Consider the following 20,335-nt stretch of genomic DNA (forward strand, 5'->3'; position numbering starts at 1 on the left):
TCTTCACTCCGTGGCTTCAATAAAGTACTTCTGGAAAAACCCCACAGTGCCAAGGCGCTCCCTTGGGAATAGAGTTGGGGTCCTGAGGGAGGGGGATGGTCAAGTGGGGGGGGAGGTCTGGCTTTAAATGCTAGGGCCACTGCTTCTGAACACAAGCAACCTGAAAGGGTGCAAATGAATTGAAAGAGATCAGCCTCCAGCCAGGCTATTTCGAGTCTCCAATCCTGGAAACAAGGGCTCTAGGATACGGGGTTGGAGCTGCGATGGGATGCGTCTGCAGCCTACCGGGCGCCTCCCTCCACCGCTGATCCCCTTTAGCTCCGGGCGGCCCCAGGTTGCAGCTCTGGGCTGAGCTTGTAGTCGCTTAAGGTAGGCGAAGAACTCCGCAAGCAGCGCACACGCCAGTAGAAGCGGTGCGCCTGTGACGTCAGAGGGCGATTGACCAATAGGGTGGCGCTGCCCTTTGGAGACAAACCATTCGACTCGTGGCGTCTGCATCAAGTCTGAAAGCAGACGCGCAACTTTCGCAGAATCCACCTTAAAATCTCTGCTTTAAACTGCACCAGCCCCCAAAAATCCAAGGGGGGAAAAGAAAGGGGGGGAGAAGAGAGCAGATTTCCCCCTCCCCCATCTCCTCTCCCATCCCTCCCCCTTCCTCCTCCCTTTGGGTTAACAAGGCCCTGCTCACTATATCTCTTTATATTAAATATATATATAGATATATATTAGAGAAGAGTGAGGAAGAGAACCACCTCCGCCCCCTCCTTTAATTTAAAAAAAAATTTTTTTGCAAGGATCCCGGGAGCTAAGGTGGCTGCAAAGGGGAGAGCGGTGCGAGCCAAGTGGGGGGAGGGTGAAGGAAACCCGGGAGAAGGCTTTCTCCAGCCCCCAAAGTTTTGATGATGACCATGACTACGATGGCTGACGGCTTGGAAGGCCAGGACTCGTCCAAATCCGCCTTCATGGAGTTCGGGCAGCAGCAACAGCAGCAGCAGCAACAGCAACAGCAGCAACAGCAGCAGCAGCAGCAACAGCAACAGCAGCCGCCGCCGCCGCCACCGCCGCCGCCGCCGCAGCCGCACTCGCAGCAGACCTCCCCGGCCATGGCAGGCGCGCATTACCCTCTGCACTGCTTGCACTCGGCCGCGGCGGCGGCGGCGGCGGCCGGCTCCCACCACCATCACCACCAGCACCACCACCACGGCTCGCCCTACGCGTCGGGCGGAGGCAACTCCTACAACCACCGATCGCTCGCCGCCTACCCCTACATGAGCCACTCGCAGCACAGCCCTTACCTCCAGTCCTACCACAACAGCAGCGCGGCCGCCCAGACGCGCGGGGACGACGCAGGTGAGAGGCCGCTTAGGCAGCTAGCTTCGCCCGCCTCCCCACTGCCTCCGACCCCTCCCGCCCCGCTCACTTCCTCCACGCCGAGGCCTCCCGCCGGCCCCCTCCTGCGGGCGGCCCCGCGCGCCCCCCAGTCGGGCCCCGTGCACTCCCGATCGCCTGGCGCCTGCCTGCCGGCCTCTCCCAGCCGTGTGCCCCTTCCCGCCGCCGTGGACCCCCGGCTGGCTCGCCCCGCGGCCCGCCTGGCTCCTTCGCCTCCTGCGTGTGCTTCCCACTGAGCCTCCGGGCCGTGCTCTAGTCCGGCCTTACGGCCCCCACTGCGCCCTCCAGCCCACCAGGTCTGTGCGCCCTCTGCCTCGTCCCTTCCCTCTCCACTGGGACCCGCGTTTGTCGGGACTGGAGACAGTTCTGGGCCAGGACTGAAGGGCTATTTAAGGCTTTCCCATCTCAACGCTGAGCGAACAGTGGCCTAGTTTGCGTGGGCACTTGGTACGCCTTGGTGACTTGGAACGAAGCTGTTGCGGCCAATAGATACTAATGACAATTGTTTGTTTGTTTGTTTGTTTTTTAAATTCTTCCCTTGTGAGCTTTGAGGTGTCCCCTGCGCCGAATCCTGACCCGGACCCCTTTCTCTGGGTTTTCGATAGTACTTTGGCCGCTCCTTTGTTCTTGGAGGTGAAGCAGAGGGCCTGGGGTTGATAGCTTTCTGTTGTCCAGAGTCCCAGCCTGCTCTGGAGCTGCTCGGAGCTCCTGGTTGTGTTTTGTGTCTGGGTTTTGATCCATGCGAGCAGAATCATTTCTAACATATAGAAGGGACTTAAAGCACTAAGCTTGCAGTCGGGTAACACAAAACTAACTGGACACGTAAACACCCGGGTGTCTCCGATACAGCTCTAGGCATTGGGGGGAAAAAAAAAAAGCTAGGCCAAGAAGCTGCTCTCAGGCCCGCGGACTCCGGAAAGCTGCCCGCGCTGTGTCCGCTCTTGCAGAGCCCCGGGCTTCCTAGAACCGACCACTATCCTGCATTGTTTGGGTCAGAGACATGGTTAGAGAGAAGCTTTCACAGCCTCTGTGCGCGCACGTGCCCACAGTGGTATAGCGGGGACGTTACGAGGAACCCTTTTTAAACTTGGGAGAAACTCCTTGCAAACCTTATCACATGAAGGGAGAAGGCAGCAGTGGCCTCACGGGTGACCGCTCCTCTGTGTCATTTGCTTACAGATCAACAGAAAACGACAGTGATTGAAAACGGGGAAATCAGGTTCAACGGAAAAGGGAAAAAGATTCGGAAGCCTCGGACCATTTATTCCAGCCTGCAGCTCCAGGCTTTAAACCATCGCTTTCAGCAGACTCAATACCTGGCCCTTCCCGAGAGAGCCGAACTGGCTGCTTCCTTAGGACTGACACAAACACAGGTAATTCCCTGGAAGCCCCTGAAACGCTGGCCCCGCTTGCTAACCGTGCAGAGAGTGGACCAGGAGGAATTCTTGGCCTAGTCAACCAAGGATGGAAGGAGCTAAGTGACAAATGCCCGTGCTCCAGTTGCTCACTTTCCTGGGATCTCGCAGTTTGGAACAAATGACGTGGTATTGAATGCTGGATTGGATTTGCATATACACCAACCCTCTGCGACCCCAGCTGAGCCTAGGATCTTTTGGTGAACAAATTCAATCAAACCTTATTCCAGAGCAAAATAACATGAAGTAGAACAAGTGTGAGTGCGTGCGTGCGTGGGCGTGTGTGTGTGTGTGTGTGTGTGTGTGTGTGTGTGTGTTGGGGGTGTCCAGCTAGGAAGCAAAAATAAGGTCCTTTCTTAAGGACCCTTTAGTGGCCCCTAGGAACTAATATGAATTTCAACTCATTGCCATAGGAAGGAAACTTATGAACTGAGACCAGGAGCAAAAGTTAACTAGACATATTTCCCAGGAGCTTAATAGTAGCTTAATAAAGGCATTCATGAGTAAGCCATTCACTCCAGGATGGGTAAGATATGCTTTTCTGAAAATTGCCCTAAGCCCTGCAGTTGAATCATCCTGGTACCAAACAGTGCAGGTTGATGCCACCACCCCCCCAGCACAGAACTTGACAGAATTGAGAAACAAAGAGAAATGGGGAGGGGGGAGCAGGTAACAGTCCTGCTGACCTGAAAGCTATATTGGACACTTCAGATTTTCCCAGAAAGGGGCCTAGAGGTGAGTATATCAGCCTGCATCTTAAAGCCAACAGCATGGGATGCTAAGGTCTCTTTTGATGTGCATCATCTTTATCCAGCAAGGGTCCTGAAGGTCTAATAACACAGTTGCCCAGGCCTTACAGAACGGTGTCTTCAGGCCACGTCCCTGAGCTCTTCTCAGTCAGCCTGGTTTCTATTGCCCTGCTGCCACTGAAAATATTTGAGGTTTGCTATAAGAGGGCTCTAGATGCTCCCTGACTCTTATTATTGGAAAAACAGATTCTGGAATTTTAAAGGTAATGCTACATGGTAGGTTTTCTTTCATCCAAAGGTTTGGGTGGTTGACTTAAATAAGCTGCCAACTGAGAGGCCCGACGCTGTAGTTTTCAGAAGCCTTTTGACTTTTAGTAGCTAGCCCAACAATCATGTGATGATTGATGACTTCTGTTTGCTTAAGCAACATAGGAGATAGGGGGATGGGAGGTGGGTGCATTTCTTAATCCTTGCAGGACTGGAGAATATTTATGTCTGGAGAAAGCTATCCCACCGAATGTGCATAGGTATGTTTGAGGTATTTTGTTATAAACATACAACTTTTAATCAGTGCACAACTGTTTACTACTTGAATATGCATAGCACAGTAAACTCGAGGGCTGGTGAATAGAAAATCTGAATAAACCAAAGGAGGTAAATCCTGTTGTACAATTGTGAGCTAAACTCTATTCCACTTAAAAGTCCTCCATAAAATTTCAGGTCCACTGATCTCATTTGTGATTTTTTTTTCTCTTCTAATTTTATGCTGATTCTTCAAAAATCCAGGCTATAGGATTAAACTTAAGAATCACAAGAACTGTAGGTATCCTAATAAGATATCTAGTAAGCCTAGAGGGGAGGGATGAAGATAGTTTGAAAGAGGTAAGGGGGGGGGGGATGGCAAAAGGTGTGTTGTTTGCCTGTTTGTATATTACTTCTTAAGTCTGGAATGACACCAAAGGCACCACTGTGATGTCCCATCCCGCCTAATGATTACTATATGTCTTGCAGGTGAAGATATGGTTTCAGAATAAGCGCTCTAAATTTAAGAAATTGCTGAAGCAGGGTAGTAACCCACATGAAAGTGACCCTCTCCCGGGTTCAGCAGCCCTGTCACCACGCTCACCAGCCCTGCCTCCAGTGTGGGACGTTTCTGCCTCTGCCAAGGGCGTCAGTATGCCTCCCAACAGCTACATGCCTGGGTATTCGCACTGGTATTCCTCCCCACACCAGGACACCATGCAGAGACCACAGATGATGTGACTCCTCTGAGTGAACAGCCTACAGAAGCTTCTGAAGGACTCAAGGAGGATCCAGGACTCTCTTGTCTGCCAAACAGCCTAAGCGCTGAGCTCAGAGGAACTGTCCATGGGATCTCTCTCTCTCTCTCTCTCTCTCTCTCTCTCTCTCTCTCTCTCTCTCTCTCTCTCTCTCTCCTTCCCTCCCTCCTTCCTTCTATACTCCCTTTCTTCTTCCTTCCTCTCTTCCTCCCTTCTTTCCTTGTTTTTCATCCCTCTTAGTCTTTCTTTATTTCTTGCCTCTCTTTCCACCTTTTCTGCAATCTCTTGTCTTCAGTAACCTTAATAAGTAACTTTGTAAACCGCTCGAGCTCCTGCACGCGCACACACATACACACACACACACACACACACACACACACACAGAGAGAGAGAGAGAGAGAGAGAGAGAGAGAGAGAGAGAGAGAGAGAGAAACTGGCTTTTGTGCCAGTGTTCTGGAAACCCATCACTGTAAGGATCTTTTCCTTCACACTCTGGGATCCAGGCCTCAAACCTCCTCTTTAGCACCCTCCATCCAAATGACTTTTTTTTTTTTTTACACACATTCTCCATCAGCAGAAGAATCTGCACACACATGGCAGCATTTTTACTTGTTTAATGAGTTTAAAATATTACGTGATGAAAGACAAGGATTTTGGACTCCTGAATTTTTATTTACCAATCATAGACTGAGAGGAGGAGGAGAAAGAGGAGGAGGAGAAGAATAAATGGAAGGACTCCCCCCCCCCACATCCCTTCTCTACAGAAAGAAGAAAAATTGGCTGTAAAACTAGAACTTTGCCACAAAGGGAACGATGCATGTCTTTTCAAAATGCAATCATCAGGAATGACAACTCAGCTACAAACAAACAGCAACAAGAAAGATGCTCTTTGCATAATCCACCTCCATACTCTGAACTGGGATCAAGAAAGACCAAGGAAACAACCAAAACAACCATTCTACTGCTTTGACACCTTTCCTAGGTGAAGAGTGGCATTCATTAAGCTAATAGGGACGTTTATATCAAGGAACATTTCTGTATATACTGTTGAATTTTAGTTGTATATATCCTTTGTATGTTTTTGTCTTCTTTCATATATGGAGTAAAAGCCACAAAATGTTGGGAGTGTCGTCCATTGCTCCATGTCTCTGTCTGTCCATCCTTTCTTCCTTCCCAACTATATTTCTATTTCTCTTAAAATAATATTTGTTTCCTAATATGGTATGCTCTATACATAGGTATCCAGTGCCTGAAGAGATGTTGGTTTGCACCACAAGCCTTTGTCTTAGATACTTTAACATAAGCCATGGATGTTTTCGCGGGCCTTTCATTTTAATTTTGTTGTGATTCATCCACATTTTTTTTTTTTTTGTATTTCTAAACATTAGAATAACTTAGACCCAGCTTAACTTTTAGACACCCAGTCAATTCCAGTACTGTACCTGAATATTCTCCTTCCCCTTTCCCCAGCTAAAATAGTACAGCCACATTTGCCTTTGGGAAAAGAAAAGGTAAAAAGAGAAAAGAATAACAAACCCAGAAAGCAAAGTGCACAATGTTGACTACTTAATGTTAATGTTGAAAACCCGTTGCAAGCTAGCGAGGTAGGAAAATGTTCTGTCCTGCGAGAAACACATCCTTCCGATCTTGTGGAAAGCAAAGAAATAATGAAAAAACGAAAAGTCCTTTCGTCATACAAGCAGGAAGCCCCATACTGTGAGAATTAATGGCTACAGACCTGGGCATCCTTCAAATTATGAACCTTGAAACCACTGAGCCATTTATCAGAAGTCAATAGAGATACTCAGAGTGCTCCATATAATGACAGCGACATACAGTCGTGCAAAAGGACAGTCACTATAATTAGACACAAAGCAAAGACTACTTACCAATATCCCGTTCCTTTTTTTGTTGAGCAACTTCCACGCTCAGTCAGTCTTCAGAATGGTTTAAAACCGATCAGTCTTGTCATTTTCTAGCATTCGCATTGTTACATTAGGAAAAATGTTTTCTTTTCTTTTTTCCCCCTTCCTACTGTGAAACTTTGGGTTCGTAGCTCCCCAGGATCAATTCTGAACAAAGCCTCCAGCTGCAGTGCCATCCAATTTGAAGCAGACATTGGGGACAATTTAAGGTTTTTATCCACAAGAAGGTTTTTTTCCATTCTCTTAAATGCAGCCATAATTAGAGTAATTTTTCATGTAGCCCGCTGATTACAGCGTTTTTACCGTCAAAGATAATTACCTGTAATTTTCTTCCACTTTTAATACTAAAAAGCCATCTTTATTTAGATTCAGGAACAGGAAAGGCGAAACAAAAGAGGGAAATTATTCTGTTATTCATACACAAATTGCAGAGACGTAGGACCTAAAATTGAAAATTAACCAAAATTATAATGCTGAAAAGAACAGAGGAGACTGCAGAAGTGCAGCTGGTAGTGGGGGCTTTGCTGAATTATTCAAATTATGGCAGCGAGAAAGCTACCATATATCCCATATATCGAAACCAACACTCATTTTTTCCTTTAAAAAAAAATCACCAAATATATGCCAAACCACCGTGAGTGTATAGAATTCCGAAACCCCGAAAATGTATGTTACTATGTTGGAGGTGGGGTACTGATACCCCGCACTCATCTTCATTTCTCACTTAACAGGAGCTTAATTACAGAGATGCTGTCAGATAATCCCCCTGGAACTCTGCTTAGAACCGGGATCCCTTGAACTTCAAGGGTTAATTTTCTCTCTCTCTCTCTCTCTCTCTCTCTCCTTTAAAACGTATTGACCCCCAAGGAAACTGGTTCCCCGAGGGAGGGATTGGTAGGAGGAGCTTGGGTGAAAGGCGTTGCCAGTGGAGGTGTCTATTACGCCTCCCCACGTTCAAACTCCCTACTAGGCTGTACAATTTGAGTTCCCCAGCCCTGTTCTGACCATACTAAGGGGTTGGGGGGGGGGTGCATAGCTATTGCGTAAGGATATAAGAGAGAGACAATTTCTCCTCCTCTCAAATAAATAAACACCACGTTATCTTTGGACACAACTTAGTGCAAAGGTTCTTGTCATGGTAGAAAGGCTGTTTTTTTTGTTTTTTGTTTGTTTTTTTTGTTTTTTTTCTGCAGGGTGGGGCAGTCAAAGACATTGTGGGATTCTACAGTAAGCACTTCTAGCTACTTATAAAATTTACAGGGTCAGGAAACAGCGTCATCTAGAGATAGAACAGCACAGCTTGTTGCCAAGATCTTCCTTGGTACATAGACTAGATCGGTTCCTTGGCTTCCTAAGCTGTTGGTTCTATGTCCCAACCAATCATCCCTCCTCTAAGCCCAGGAACACAGAATTTGGGTTCAGCAGGCAATAAGCCCCATAATCTGGATACCTTCCCCTCCCCCACTCCCCACCCCCCACAGAGACAGAGAGACAGAGTCAAGGACAGAGAGACAGAGTCAGAGACAGAGAGACAGAGACTACAGGTCGACGACAGGCCCTATGGAACAGCCTTGAAGGGTTTCAGATACCATTTATTCTATAAACTTTCCCCCAGCTGGAGAGAAGATGTCCAAAGAGCTGCAAAGCCCAGAGATTCAGGCACACCTGCTTTTGCTAACATCCCTCTGCATATCTGACTGCAAAGCAGCAAGCCACACAGCCGGTTCTCTTTGATCTCTTGATGCCTCAAAACCTAAAAGCATGGCCGTATGTAAAAACCCCAATGTATTTACTTAAGGTCGATTGTAAGTAACAATTTTCAGATAGATTTTTAGCTTGGACTTCCAGGCTTCTTCCACACCTCACAGGTACCCAGTCCTTTCCTAGTCCCCAGTCACAAACTACACCAAACACATCAGTTACACAGAAGCAAGACAGGCAAGTCAGGTTCTTAAGCATCCCATTCTCACCAGATCAACTCTTACTGTTAAAGGAAAATAAAGGGTCAGAACCCAAACGTTGAAAACAAAGTTGCAATTCAAGTAAAATCACAACAACATATTGTATACAGCTTTGGGGAGCAAGAGATAAGAGATTAAAACAATGCCTACAAGTAAAAAGTATGGCAGAAATAAAAACTTACCCCAGTGAATATCTCTTAAGCAATGATCAGGGTCTAGAAATCTATACTGAGCAGAGGCACAGGAGAGTATTTTTCTGAGTCTCGGGGCAGAAGCTCTGTCTCTATATTCTTGGTTGAGTGAGCACATCCAGGTGTGAAATTGTTTGCACACCCCAGCACCTCTTATATTGCCAGCAAAATTAGCTGTTATTACTGTCACTGTTTAGTGATGGTTAGCGTGATACAAAAAAAAAAAAAAAAAAAAAAGCTGCTGTAATCAAGACCTGGCGCATCTTTGCAAATTACAGATAATTGTAAACGTCCAGATTATGATAATAGCATCCTAATCCAGCCTGCAATATAATTATTACAGAGTGTTACATCTGAAACTGTCCAGTAGGGCTAATTCAGCCATTATTTAGACCCTTTTTTTTTTTGTACCGCAAATGGGTTGCTGAGTTGAAAATGTACGATTGTAATTTCGCGGGGCACTCAATGAGTAATGGTATAGGAAGAGGAAAATACAAAAGTGAAATGTGAACAGTAGCGATCAAATCAAACCCTGAAGGACAAAAGACTGTTTGATTCATATGGAAAAAGAAGAGCCAGAATTAAGAAAATAGCAAATCAGTGGTCTGAAGTATTATGTGTCCAACTCTTCAACAGTGCAGAGCTGATGCGTTTGCAGGGGTTCCTGCTGCTGCTGCTGCCTGCAGGCTCAAATATTTTTTTTTCTTCTCCTTTTTATTCCCTTTTAAAAAATACTCCCGTCTTTCTTTCCTCTACCATAGCATTTTCCTACTTTTAAAGGTGCCCTCCCCCCCCACATCCCATCCCCCACAGCAAAGAACACTTGTCAGCCCCGCCATTCTTTCCACCAAAGCCACCTCAGAATGTGCCTGTCATTTGTTTATGAACATATCCTTAAATGAATCTGCATTTGCTCTTGTCGTCAGCGCAAACTGCCCAGGCTGCTGGGAAGTGTGTCACCTCCACCTCCCTCTCTTGTACGACAAAGAAGCTGTGTTGTGTCCTAGAGGATATTAGCTGAACACTTATTAATTGGTTTTAATTAAATACAGCCAACTGGGAAGCTGTTGGTTTGACCATTTGTTTCAATGTCATCGTTAGCTTTATTAGTGAAAATCTCCCCCCAAATAAATCATTCCGGCTGCTTCTATGTCACAATACGCCTAACTGGGTAAGGTTCACCATCACCTTGAGACAGAAAAGGACAGGATAGAAAGGAGGGAGAGAACTGAAGAGAGATCGGGAGGCTCTTGCTGGTCCCAGAGTAAAATCCCCTTAGAATTCTATTGCTTCCAGTAGTATAACCGGTGCCCTAGCGGAGACTTCTCTGCATGGATTCTGGTAGTGACATCCCTGTCATAGATACCTAAAGACCCTGTATTCCAGGAGTTCAGTTTTCCTGTGTTGATCACAGAGAGTTTCCTTGGCCTCTTTTCCAGTTTCTAGGCCAATTGTGTTGATTTCCCCTCCTCCCAAGGACATCTTACAGACCAACACAAGCTGCCCAGCCAAGGCCACCCTGCAGGGTGACAAGCAAGCTCCCTAGCTCCTGTGAATTTAAGGGCAATAATGAAATGTCCCCTGTTTAGTGACCCCTGTTTATAGATGAAAGTTGAGTCCATATCCCGCACCCCCCACTCCACCCATTCTTTTCCCCCACCTTGCAAATGGCAAGTGGCAGAAATAGTCCTAGGTGACAATGAGCTTCGCTGGCAGTCTCTGTTTTCACGCCTTTCAAGGAAAAAAAATATGCTTTAAAATAAATCATAGCTTGGGAACTGCTTACCATCCCTCACACCCACCCACTTAAGAAAAAAAAAAAATACAGTAAACTGTGTATGGTGGATTCCACAGAGAATTGTTACTGAAACCAGGGGAGGGAGAGGCGGCGGAGGGGGGAGGGAGGGGGGAAATCAGGTCATGAAGCCATTTTCCCTTCCTGTGGTGAAAGGTCGTAATGTGTGGCATTTCACGGTTTTATATAAATCTTGGTTTAGGATGTTGAACAGACTCAATAATACATGTGCTTTTGGCAAAGACATCTATTCAGAACCCCATAAATCAGAAGTCTGAGCAAACAACAGCGCAGAAGCATTTAATTGTTGTTAAGAATCGGACTCTATCTTTGAATAGAGATTTGCGTAACTTCGGTTGGTATCTTCAAAGTTAGAAGTCAAAGTATAAAACAAACAGGTTACATTACAGGGGGCAGCCCTAGGTGACTGGAAGGGAAAGGCTCCTCCATCCCCCAGTCATACCTCTGGAAGTAGATACCTTAGATACTTTCAGCCCTGCACCACTAAGAAATCTAAAGCCCATCAGAGGCAAAAGAAAATGCCAGGGATGTGGGTCGCCAGCACTGGTTGCGTAGAAAAGATTTAACTAATACCACGCGTACCACCAAGATTTGGGCTATTTTCTCTTGGACTGGGACTGGGTGAAAAATATGCGAGACTTATGGGCAATCTGGAAATAAGAGGCTTGGGGTGGGGGGAGCTGGGGGGACAGGGACGGGAGTAAGTCAAAGAGCCCCCTCCCCTAACGCTGGGCAGTGAAGCCGGCACCCAGCAGACAGGGTAGGGGGGCTTGGGGGAGGTGCTTGAGAGTGGAGGAGGTGTGTGTGTGTGGGAACCACAGGCTGATCCTCGCGGGTGGCGCACTTCCCAAGGATGTCTCAGAGCTACTTTCAGGGTGTGCCTTCTCCCTGAGCTGGAGAGCTCTAGGTTGGCCAGATCCCAGCGACCAGTGGGAGGCGCTGAATCCAGGAGGTGGTGGAGAAGGGGCCGGGATGGGGTGGCTGAGTAGTCCTAAAGGTTCCTCTTTGGGAACAACAGGAAGAAAGAAGCAGAGGGGGAGTGCGGAGCAGTTTCCAGCAGGCATCTAGGGCAATTCGAGCTAGGGAGTGCTCGAAACTGAACTGTGGAGGCGGCTGTGTGCTGTAATGCCTGGCTCGGGCTTGCTGTGGGTGACTCTGAAAGGGTCAGCCAGGAGACCGCGAGCCACTGGGCGTCCGGTGCGATCAAAGGAGCCATAGGAGGCTAGCCGGCGCGCCTTGGGTTGTGGGATAAGGGGCGGGAGAGAAAGGGTTGTCCTTAGGCGGGGAGATACTGATCTGGCCGGTGTCACTGGGAGGGGATACGTGTACATCTTTGTGTGGGTCAAAGCTTTTCTATACAAGGCCGAGCCCCTAGGGTGGATCCAAGTGGGAATGGACTGACTCCCGGGTAGGTACTCAACGAGAGAGCAAGAGAGAGATCAAGGGCAGCGAGGTCTGCGGGTTCTTCAGTGTGTGTGTGTCTCAGGCCCTGTGGCTCAGCGCTGGAGCCGTCTGGCACCCACAGGAATGCAGCTTCCCTCGGATCCCCAGGCCGCCTCTTGTCCCACAAGGAGGTGGCCGCCAGGAAAAGGGGGAGAATGGGGGTAGAAATCCTCCTAGCCCAACCCAAGTCTCAAACAAAGACCAATTTATCTGATCTTCAACAGGATTCGGGAGTAGGGCTGGGCACCGAAGAAATCATTCAAGCCCTGCCAACCTGCCCTGGGCCTCCGAACCTTTGCGGGGAGGTCTCAAGATGGCGTTTTGGATAGTTGGGGGTCCACTATAAAGAAAATTAGTTCTGAAGTCGGCTTAATTCATCTTTGGGACATTAGACAGAGGACTAGGCAAATGAGGAACAGAATGGGCAGGCACATGCGACTCCTATTGAAGTCCTGGGCGAGTGGGGTCTACCAGCCCCAAAATGGAACGACGTGCACTTGGTACACAGGAAGAATGGAGAGAGAAGGAAGGTGAGAGGGAGGACAAGAGAAACAGATATTTTTAGTCTTTGAGGATCTGTTATTTTTACATCCTTGGGCGCAGGACTGCAGGGAGTTAAATTCCCCGGGGAGAATCCCCGCGGTGCCAGGAAAGCCCGTTGCGACTCACTTGCCAGAATATTTTTCTTCCCCGCTCCCCATTCAAGTTAAAAAACAACAACAAAAACAAAAACCGCTCAATTGAAGAGACTACTACTAGTGAGGCTCGCACGGGGGGGGGGGGGGGATCGTGAAACAGGGTCCTCACCCCGCCGCTGCTCTAAGCTTTTGGCTCAGCAGCAAATCAGCTTTGGTGTACTTAACAACCAGCAATGGGGTGAAGGGTGCTGATTAAAGAGCATCCCTTTTTTTTCCTCTGCGAGAAAGGTCTGGACCCGCCCTCCCTCCGCTTGGCTGAATCTCGGGGTCCGAGATAGTGAAGAAACCACACACACCCCCCTTTCCACCGGGGATGGGAGAAGGGAGATGACATCCACCCTCTCCGAATGCCAAAATGGAAAGAGCTTGTTCCAAGCACATTTTTTGACACTCTTGGGAAACCAGTGGGCGGGGCATATTGGCGGGGAGGGGTGTGTGTGCGGTGGATGTCCCCCCCCCACCCCCTTCCCTGCCACCCTTCACAAATATACACCCTGGGGTGCGAATAGGCCGGTGACCATCAGAAAGCCAAGTCCTGGAAATCCAGACCTAGCCCTCAGAAAGCTCTGGGCTCTTGGTGTGTGGAAACTACCGAAATCTTTGCAAGCGAAGGAAAAAAAAAAAAAAAAAAAAAAAAAAAGCAGAAAGTAGACACCTTCATTTTCATCTCTATTCTACTCCGTGCCACTACAGAAAACAAAAATGGGGCCTCCGGGCCTCCCCTAACACCACCATCCCCCACAGATGGAGTCGAGTGGGGACAGGGAATAACCTTTTTGGAGATAAAATTCTGTTCAGGCAGGATTCAGTAATCCGGGGCTGCCTGGAACTGTATGTTTGCCATCCCCCCAAGGTCCACTGAGTTCCAAACTGGTGGGTTCGAGATCACTTGGGGGGGAGAAAGGAAAGGAAAAGAGAAAGGAGAACAAATGGAGGTAGAAAGCTGATGGGAAGGGAGGGATGAGAAGAGATAGGAGAGACAGAGACTGACTCTGAAAATGGCCTCCGAGGGCATACAGCTTGCCTTTCCAGTTCTCCATGCTGGGAGGGTTCTCTCTGAAATGCCGAGATGAGAAGATGCAGTTTTTATGTTCTAGTCCTCCGAGTGTGCGTTTTTGTCCCATTTATGGCCCCGTACTTCCTAGCTGTGGAATATTTCCCACAAACCTAGCAGTTTCCAGCATTGCATGTCCCTTTGGTGTCATAAGGAAATGGATTCGGGTGGACCGAAGGACAGCCAGTCACAAAGATCCCGACATCTACAAGCAGAGGTGTTTGGGGAGCAGAGATCAGGGGCCAGGTTGCTGCAACTCCTATATGCCTGCCTTAAAGATGACCTCACAAAGAAATTCTAGCAAACATCCCATTTCCAAGGGTTTGGAACTTGCCACATTTTATGTCAAAGCAGAGAAAGGGCCTTGAGCTTTACAGATGCTGTGAAAGACAATTATATTAAGAACAATATCTCACCTTCTCACATGAAATGAAATCCATATAGGCCCTCCCTTTCTCCCCCCCCCTTTTTTTGAAAAGGAATGTTCCCTCCCTTTCTCCCCCCCTTTTTTTTTGAAAAGGAATGTTCCCCACTCCCATATTTCTCATTTGGCCTAGTGCTTTAGGTTCTGAATCCCTACGGTATTTTCTTGACTAAAAGAACCTGGCCAGATTTATAGTCCTACACATTAGGACTCCAAGGCTTAAGCTACCACTTGTTATGCCCCAAGCATTTCCAATTTTTTATTTTTGAAAAAAAAAAGTAATAACGGGAAGGAGAACTGATTTGCTTTTCTTCTCCTGTCTCATCCTGGAATGCTCCTTTCAAAAGGACGGTAATTTGTCTAATTGCAATACACATACTGGTGGGGGAGGGGGAGTTCCCCATCAGAAAGAATCACTTTGAGCTTAGAACTCCAGGTTATTGAGGGATTTCTGTTTCCTTTCCCCCTCACACGCCGTAGGAGAAATGTGTTTAATTTCCATATTCCTTCCTACCCGAAACCTTTAGGGTTATATTTAATATAATTTAAATGGTTTTGTGGTGGTGGTGGGGCATCCTAAACAGGACAGAACTATAGACAGGCCCTATGTGCAGACAGATACATAAAACAAAGCATCCAACACAAACACATTTCTGCAACCCTGTAGCTCCTGACTTCGGTTTTGCATTGTTGGATTTCGAGAAAATTCATTTGTTTCTGCATCTAACCTCACTAGCCAGTTATCAGGGGACCAAAAATGGAGCAGTTTTCATGGTCGAAATAATTTTATTTATCCAGAATATACAGTTTAATTCCTCTATCTACACTTATTTACATGGTTAAAATAACATTGAAAAAAGTCTTTTGAAAAGTTGAGGTCATAGATTTCAAGGCACCATTGATAGTGTCCACAGTTTCGAAAAAAAAAAAAAAAAAAAGGTTCTTTTCGTAAAAAAGGGGCGGGGTCCTTTGAAATGCAATAACTTACATGCAAAAAAAAAAAAAAAAAAAAAAGCTTTACACATGAATCTTTTTTTTTTTTGTTTCCATCGTTCAAACATCCCCGTATGAATGAATTCCTTTCTTTCTGATTTCTAAAACAGCAAAACACTGTAGTCCCAAAACTGAGCAAGAAAGAGTCGCCCATCTAATAAAGCGTCCCGGAAGCCAGTGCCAGCGGATGCTGCAAGGAGCCCGGCGGTGGCAGGTGGGAATTGATTGAGCTGGCTGCGCTTGGGTACCAGGAAGCCGAGTTCTCCAGGTAGCTGGACGCGGGGGACTGGTTGGAGGTCGGAGGGTGGGCATGAGGGTGGTGGCTGAGAGAGCGGGATGAGCTCTGAGGCTCCCATACCGCTGGTGACTGTGGCGAGTTACATGCCATAGGGTCGCTGGAGCTAGGGCTGTGCTCCGGGGGTATCTCCCCGTTTTTCATGATCTTCTTGATCTTGGATCTTTTGTTCTGAAACCAGATTTTCACCTGGGTGGGGAACAAAGGCACACGTTACCGGGACACTCAGAGGTTGCCCGCGCCTTTCCCTGAGCGACGAATGAAGAAGGTCTCTTCTGGCCCTAGACTATCCTGCCCTGATAACTACAGCAGCAAGCTGTGGATCGCCAGGAGGTCGCAGAGTTTCAGCCTATGCAATAGGAGGGACCCACGGAGGGAGCCCTGTCCAGCTCAGCTGGCGCCGGCGTCAGCAAGGCTTTGTCTTTTATTCGCTCTAGACCTGGTCGCACGTGTGGGCTTTGTGCACCAGTGCACTGGGGAGGGTACCTCTCCTGCTCGAAGGCTAGAGTCCCCCACGGGGGTGGGGGTAGACTGTAGGTGTACTGTGCCAAGGGAAAGGAGAGATCTCTCAAGCTCCTGCCCGACTCCCTGCAGTCCCATCGGCACTAGGAGACCAGACTCTGCCTGAAGCTCTGGGCGGCGACTTGAACATTCCTTACTCTAGGCCCCAGCGGGCTGGAGTGGGAGGGCAAAGTAGGGGGACAATCCAGGAGGGTTTCCTCCGTACAACAGCGCCCCCCACCTCGCCACCTTCCAGTTGCCTCAGAGACAGGACCGACCAGGACACTAGGATCAAGGCCTTTGCGTGGCTGGAGACCCATCACCAGGCCAATAGTAACTGGCAAGCTTCTCATTGTGAAGAGACCCAGACATTTCTCAAGAACGCGAGACGGATTCCCCCACCCCAGAGATAACCCCTTCTCTTGTTTTCACTATGGAACCTTGATCCCCAGCCCTTGGTAGCTAAAGCGGGGTGGGGTGGGGGCGGGGGGTGGCGGCAACTCAGGACAAACGAAGAATCCCGCGCCCACCGCCACGTGGACCTGGCACACGGAGGGAAAGATGCAACCGTTGGTGTCTTTCTATCTGTAAATTCCTGCAAAGTGCTAGAGAATCGGCTCCAGCCAGTCGGGACCGAACCGTGCAGCCCAGCCAGGCTTGCAGGCGAGGCGGGGCCGGTACCCGGCGGCGGCCGGATTTACCTGTGTTTGCGTCAGTCCCAGAGAGGCGGCCAACTCCGCGCGTTCTGGCAGGGCGAGGTACTGAGTCTTCTGAAACCTTCTCTGTAAAGCGGCCAGCTGAAAGCTGGAATAAATAGTCCTGGGTTTACGAACTTTCTTTGGTTTACCATTCACCATCCTCACCTCTGGCTCCGCCACTTCTTTCTCTAAATAATCAAAACAGACTAGGTTAGAGCTTCCGGGCAGACAATGGCTCTTGTGCACAGGCCCTCAAATCACCGAGGTTTTGTTTGTTTTGAAATATGTAGTCATCTTTCTCTTTCCACAACCTTGGCTTTTCAAACCCCGGTGAAATCTGTCCCCTCCTCAAATCATACACAGAAGAGCTGGCGACTCTCCGATTAATAGCCACTGCGTGCCGGGGACACTTGGTACACACCAGGTTCTTCGCTTTAGGGATGGAACCTTTTGGAGATGCTTCTCGCATTAATTTTTTTCCCCCTCACTGCATTCACCTTGTGCGTTTCTGGGACGCGAATAGCCACTCCACTCCCAGGGCGCCAAGCGAGGAGGCCCCTGGGCCATGACCCTGCTTCTGTCGGCGTCTGTTCGGTCGCCCGCAGAGGCTAGACGCTTGGGCAGGGAAGACGCTAGCCAAGGTCTCCAAAGTTCAAAGACCGACAAGCAAACTATGTTCCTTCACTACAGCGGCAAGAGGTCGATAGGGGCTGCGGCAGACAGAGAGCCGATTATGTAGTCCCCATAATCTCACTGCAGATCTGAGAGGGCACAGATGTGTCTGGTTTCTTTCACAAATAGACTTAATATGCTCTTGACCAAAAAAAAAAAAAAAAAAAAAAAAAAAAAAAATCCTCCCCTTCTGCACAAATACAGAGACAGCATGAGGAGCAGACTCAAACTTCAATCAACAAAGTATTGAAAAGGAATTTGTAAGAAGGATATTTTCGTAGTAAAGGGGAGGCAGCCTGGGGAAGAATTCTCACTGTTATAATTGTTCCCCTCTGGGGTCCCGTGGATCTGTGTTTTGCTAATGTGCCCCTAGGCCTCATGGCCCTTTCCCCCTTCAGTCCTGGAAGGAGTGGGGGAGCCGGTGTGTGAAGCTGCTGCCAGAGGAAGGGTGGAGAAGGAGGGCTGTGCTCTCCACTCTCTGGAGTAGGGATGCTAATATTAGCAGCCTTACTAATGTGCTGGTGAAGGGAGATCAAAATCGACTAGGAAAACTTCTTCACTGAGACTTTACGCCTCTGCTTTGCTGCCCAAGCTCTCTAACTCCCTGAAATTCTCTGAGGAAGTTTCAAGACGGACAGGAAAGGGAGGTTGTGGGAAAGAAGGCAGACAAATTCTAGGTACCCATGGAGAGAGTGCGCGAAGGGGGGGGGGGTGTCCCCTCTCACAACGTGAACTCTCAGCAACCCTCCGCTATTTTAAATGACTTTTTTGTATTTGGAAATACCTTGGATAAACCGCAAAGTTCCCTGCTCGCTTTTTCTCGGTCAGGCTGCAGCCCTCCGGCCCTCGGGCCACCCGGTGCGCAGCCCGCACCCTCCCTGAGAGGCCTCGGGGCGCTTTGCAGGCTAATCCAGACTAGATCTCACCAACTCAGCACGCTCACCCAGAATTCCAACTAACTTTCCTTTTATTACGCAAACACCGCTGGGGCTACTTGATTCTTTCTTCCCCCTTCCTCCCCTCCCCATCCCTAGCCTCTTTCCAGCCAAACTGGCTTTCAGGCTAGGCCAGCTAGGAATCCAGCTAAGGATGAACCCCCAAGGGGCGCCAGAGGGAAAACACCCGATAAAACCTTTTTTAAGGTTCCTCCACTGACCCCCCCACCCCCACAATTGCCTGTGCAGTCCCAGATCCCCACTCCCTTCTACGAACCTTCTGTGGGTGAGGACAGAGTGGCCCTCACCTACCACCCAACTTCACGCCCGCGGGGTTACGGATGCCCTGGGTACCTGCCTCCCGCCCCCGCGCTCCTACCTGGCTGGCTGGTGGCACTCGGGACGCGATTGTAGGCGCCGCCGTACTGGTGGTAGGGGCTGGCGTAGCCATAGTCCGCGTAAGTCTTGGCCGGGTAGCCGGCTGCGGAGCCGTTCACGCCGTGGTACTGGTACTGGTATGGGTTGAGCGCTTTGCCGTAAGAAGCAGAGGTAGGAGAGCAGTAGCCGTGCGGGGCGGCCCCGGCGGGACTGTAGTAGTCAGAATCGGTGGCCGAGGACTCGGGCAAAGTTGGCGATTCCTGAGACGGGTGGTGCATGGCGGTGGACGTCGGGAAAGGAGCTTGGAAGTCGCCGGATCGGATGCTTGGGACTCTTCTGTCAAACACTCCTGTCATAGCTCCCGGGCGGTGGCTGTCCTTCTACCGCGGCGGCCGCTGCTGCCTGAATTGGCTGTGGAGCTGCTCTGGTCTAAGCAGACATGGCTGTGGGAGCGAGGGAGGAGGAGGAAGAGGAGGCGGCGGCGGCGGCGGGGAGGAGGAGGAGGAGGCTGGGAGTCGTGGAGGCTCTGTCTCCCGCAGGCTGACTGCTGGCTGAGGCGCAGCACAGCCTTGGTTAAATCCTTAATTGCGCGCTTACGCACAGCGGGGTGGATCGGGTTCCATTGGCCAGGGCCTCGGGAGCAGAGGAACACCCTAACTCGTCCAACTAGTTTTAGCACAACAAAGCATTGCTTAAAAAAAGGGAAGGGGGGGTACAAGGAGTGTGTGTGTGTGTGTGTGTGTGTGTGTATTTGTGTGTGAGAGGGAGGGAGGGAGGGAGGGAGGGAGGGAGGGAGGGAGGGAGAGAGAGAGAGAGAGAGAGAGAGAGAGAGAGAGAGAGAGAGAGAGAGAGAGAGAGAGAGAGAGAGAGAGAGAGAGAGACTATACGTGTTGTTGTTGGGGGAGGGAGGGAGGGAGGGAGGGTCTCAGTCCATCTGTTTTTAGTGCATTGCTACTACAAACCGAGCTCTGTGCTGTTTGAAGACAACCAGTTCCAATCAGCAGGCTCAAAAGTACACGTTTAGAGGATGCGGCCCATGATGCTCTTTTCTTGCTTCACACCTACCTGTCCTCTCCCACTCCTCCGACGGAGACTGTACAACGGAACACTGCGGTGGGAAGGTGTGCGGAGGAGGGGGAGCAGTGGTAGCTTTGGCGGATGAGAACAAATGGAGAACAGCATTGTTTCAGTGGGCTGTTGGGAAGCACGCTGCAACTGGTTTGCGTTGGAAAACTGGAAAACAGATTGACGTGCAGCAAGCACTTTTGTAGGAGCCTTATTTCTCAGGGCTCCACAGAGATGTTTAAGAAGCTAGATGTTCGTTCAGCTGTCAGCTGCAACTGAAGTCCTTACAGGAACTCCTAAAACCAATGTCTTAGTCCTGAATACCTTGCCATCGCCGAAACTCTTAGTTTGCTTTTCTGAAGAGCTGAGCAGCCCTACTTTTGTTCAATATCTTCATCTTATTGGAGGCTTCTGGGTTGGCTTGAGTCTCATTCAGTAGCAAAAAAATAAAAA

At 49.1% G+C, this 20,335-nt stretch overlaps 2 protein-coding genes across 2 annotated transcripts; one reads left to right on the forward strand and one right to left on the reverse strand.

Moving 5' to 3' along the window:
* Positions 1-899: 899 nt before the first annotated feature.
* Positions 900-4,816, forward strand: DLX6 (distal-less homeobox 6; the record flags this gene model as incomplete). Its single annotated transcript, XM_080936203.1, has 3 exons — positions 900-1,350; positions 2,569-2,762; positions 4,565-4,816. 3 exons carry the CDS (start codon positions 900-902, stop codon positions 4,814-4,816), a joined length of 897 nt encoding a protein of 298 aa, XP_080792329.1.
* A 10,676-nt stretch (positions 4,817-15,492) lies between these two features.
* On the reverse strand, positions 15,493-19,173 carry DLX5 (distal-less homeobox 5; the record flags this gene model as incomplete). The annotated part of the gene is made up of 3 exons (XM_080936526.1): positions 15,493-15,822; positions 16,836-17,020; positions 18,819-19,173. The coding sequence occupies 3 exons, from the start codon at positions 19,171-19,173 to the stop codon at positions 15,493-15,495; spliced, it is 870 nt and encodes a 289-aa protein (XP_080792652.1).
* Between the last annotated feature and the right edge of the window lie 1,162 nt (positions 19,174-20,335).

The sequence above is a fragment of the Micromys minutus genome (assembly GCF_963924665.1).
Source record: "Micromys minutus genome assembly, chromosome: 23".
In the NCBI taxonomy this organism is placed as follows: Eukaryota; Metazoa; Chordata; class Mammalia; order Rodentia; family Muridae; genus Micromys; species Micromys minutus.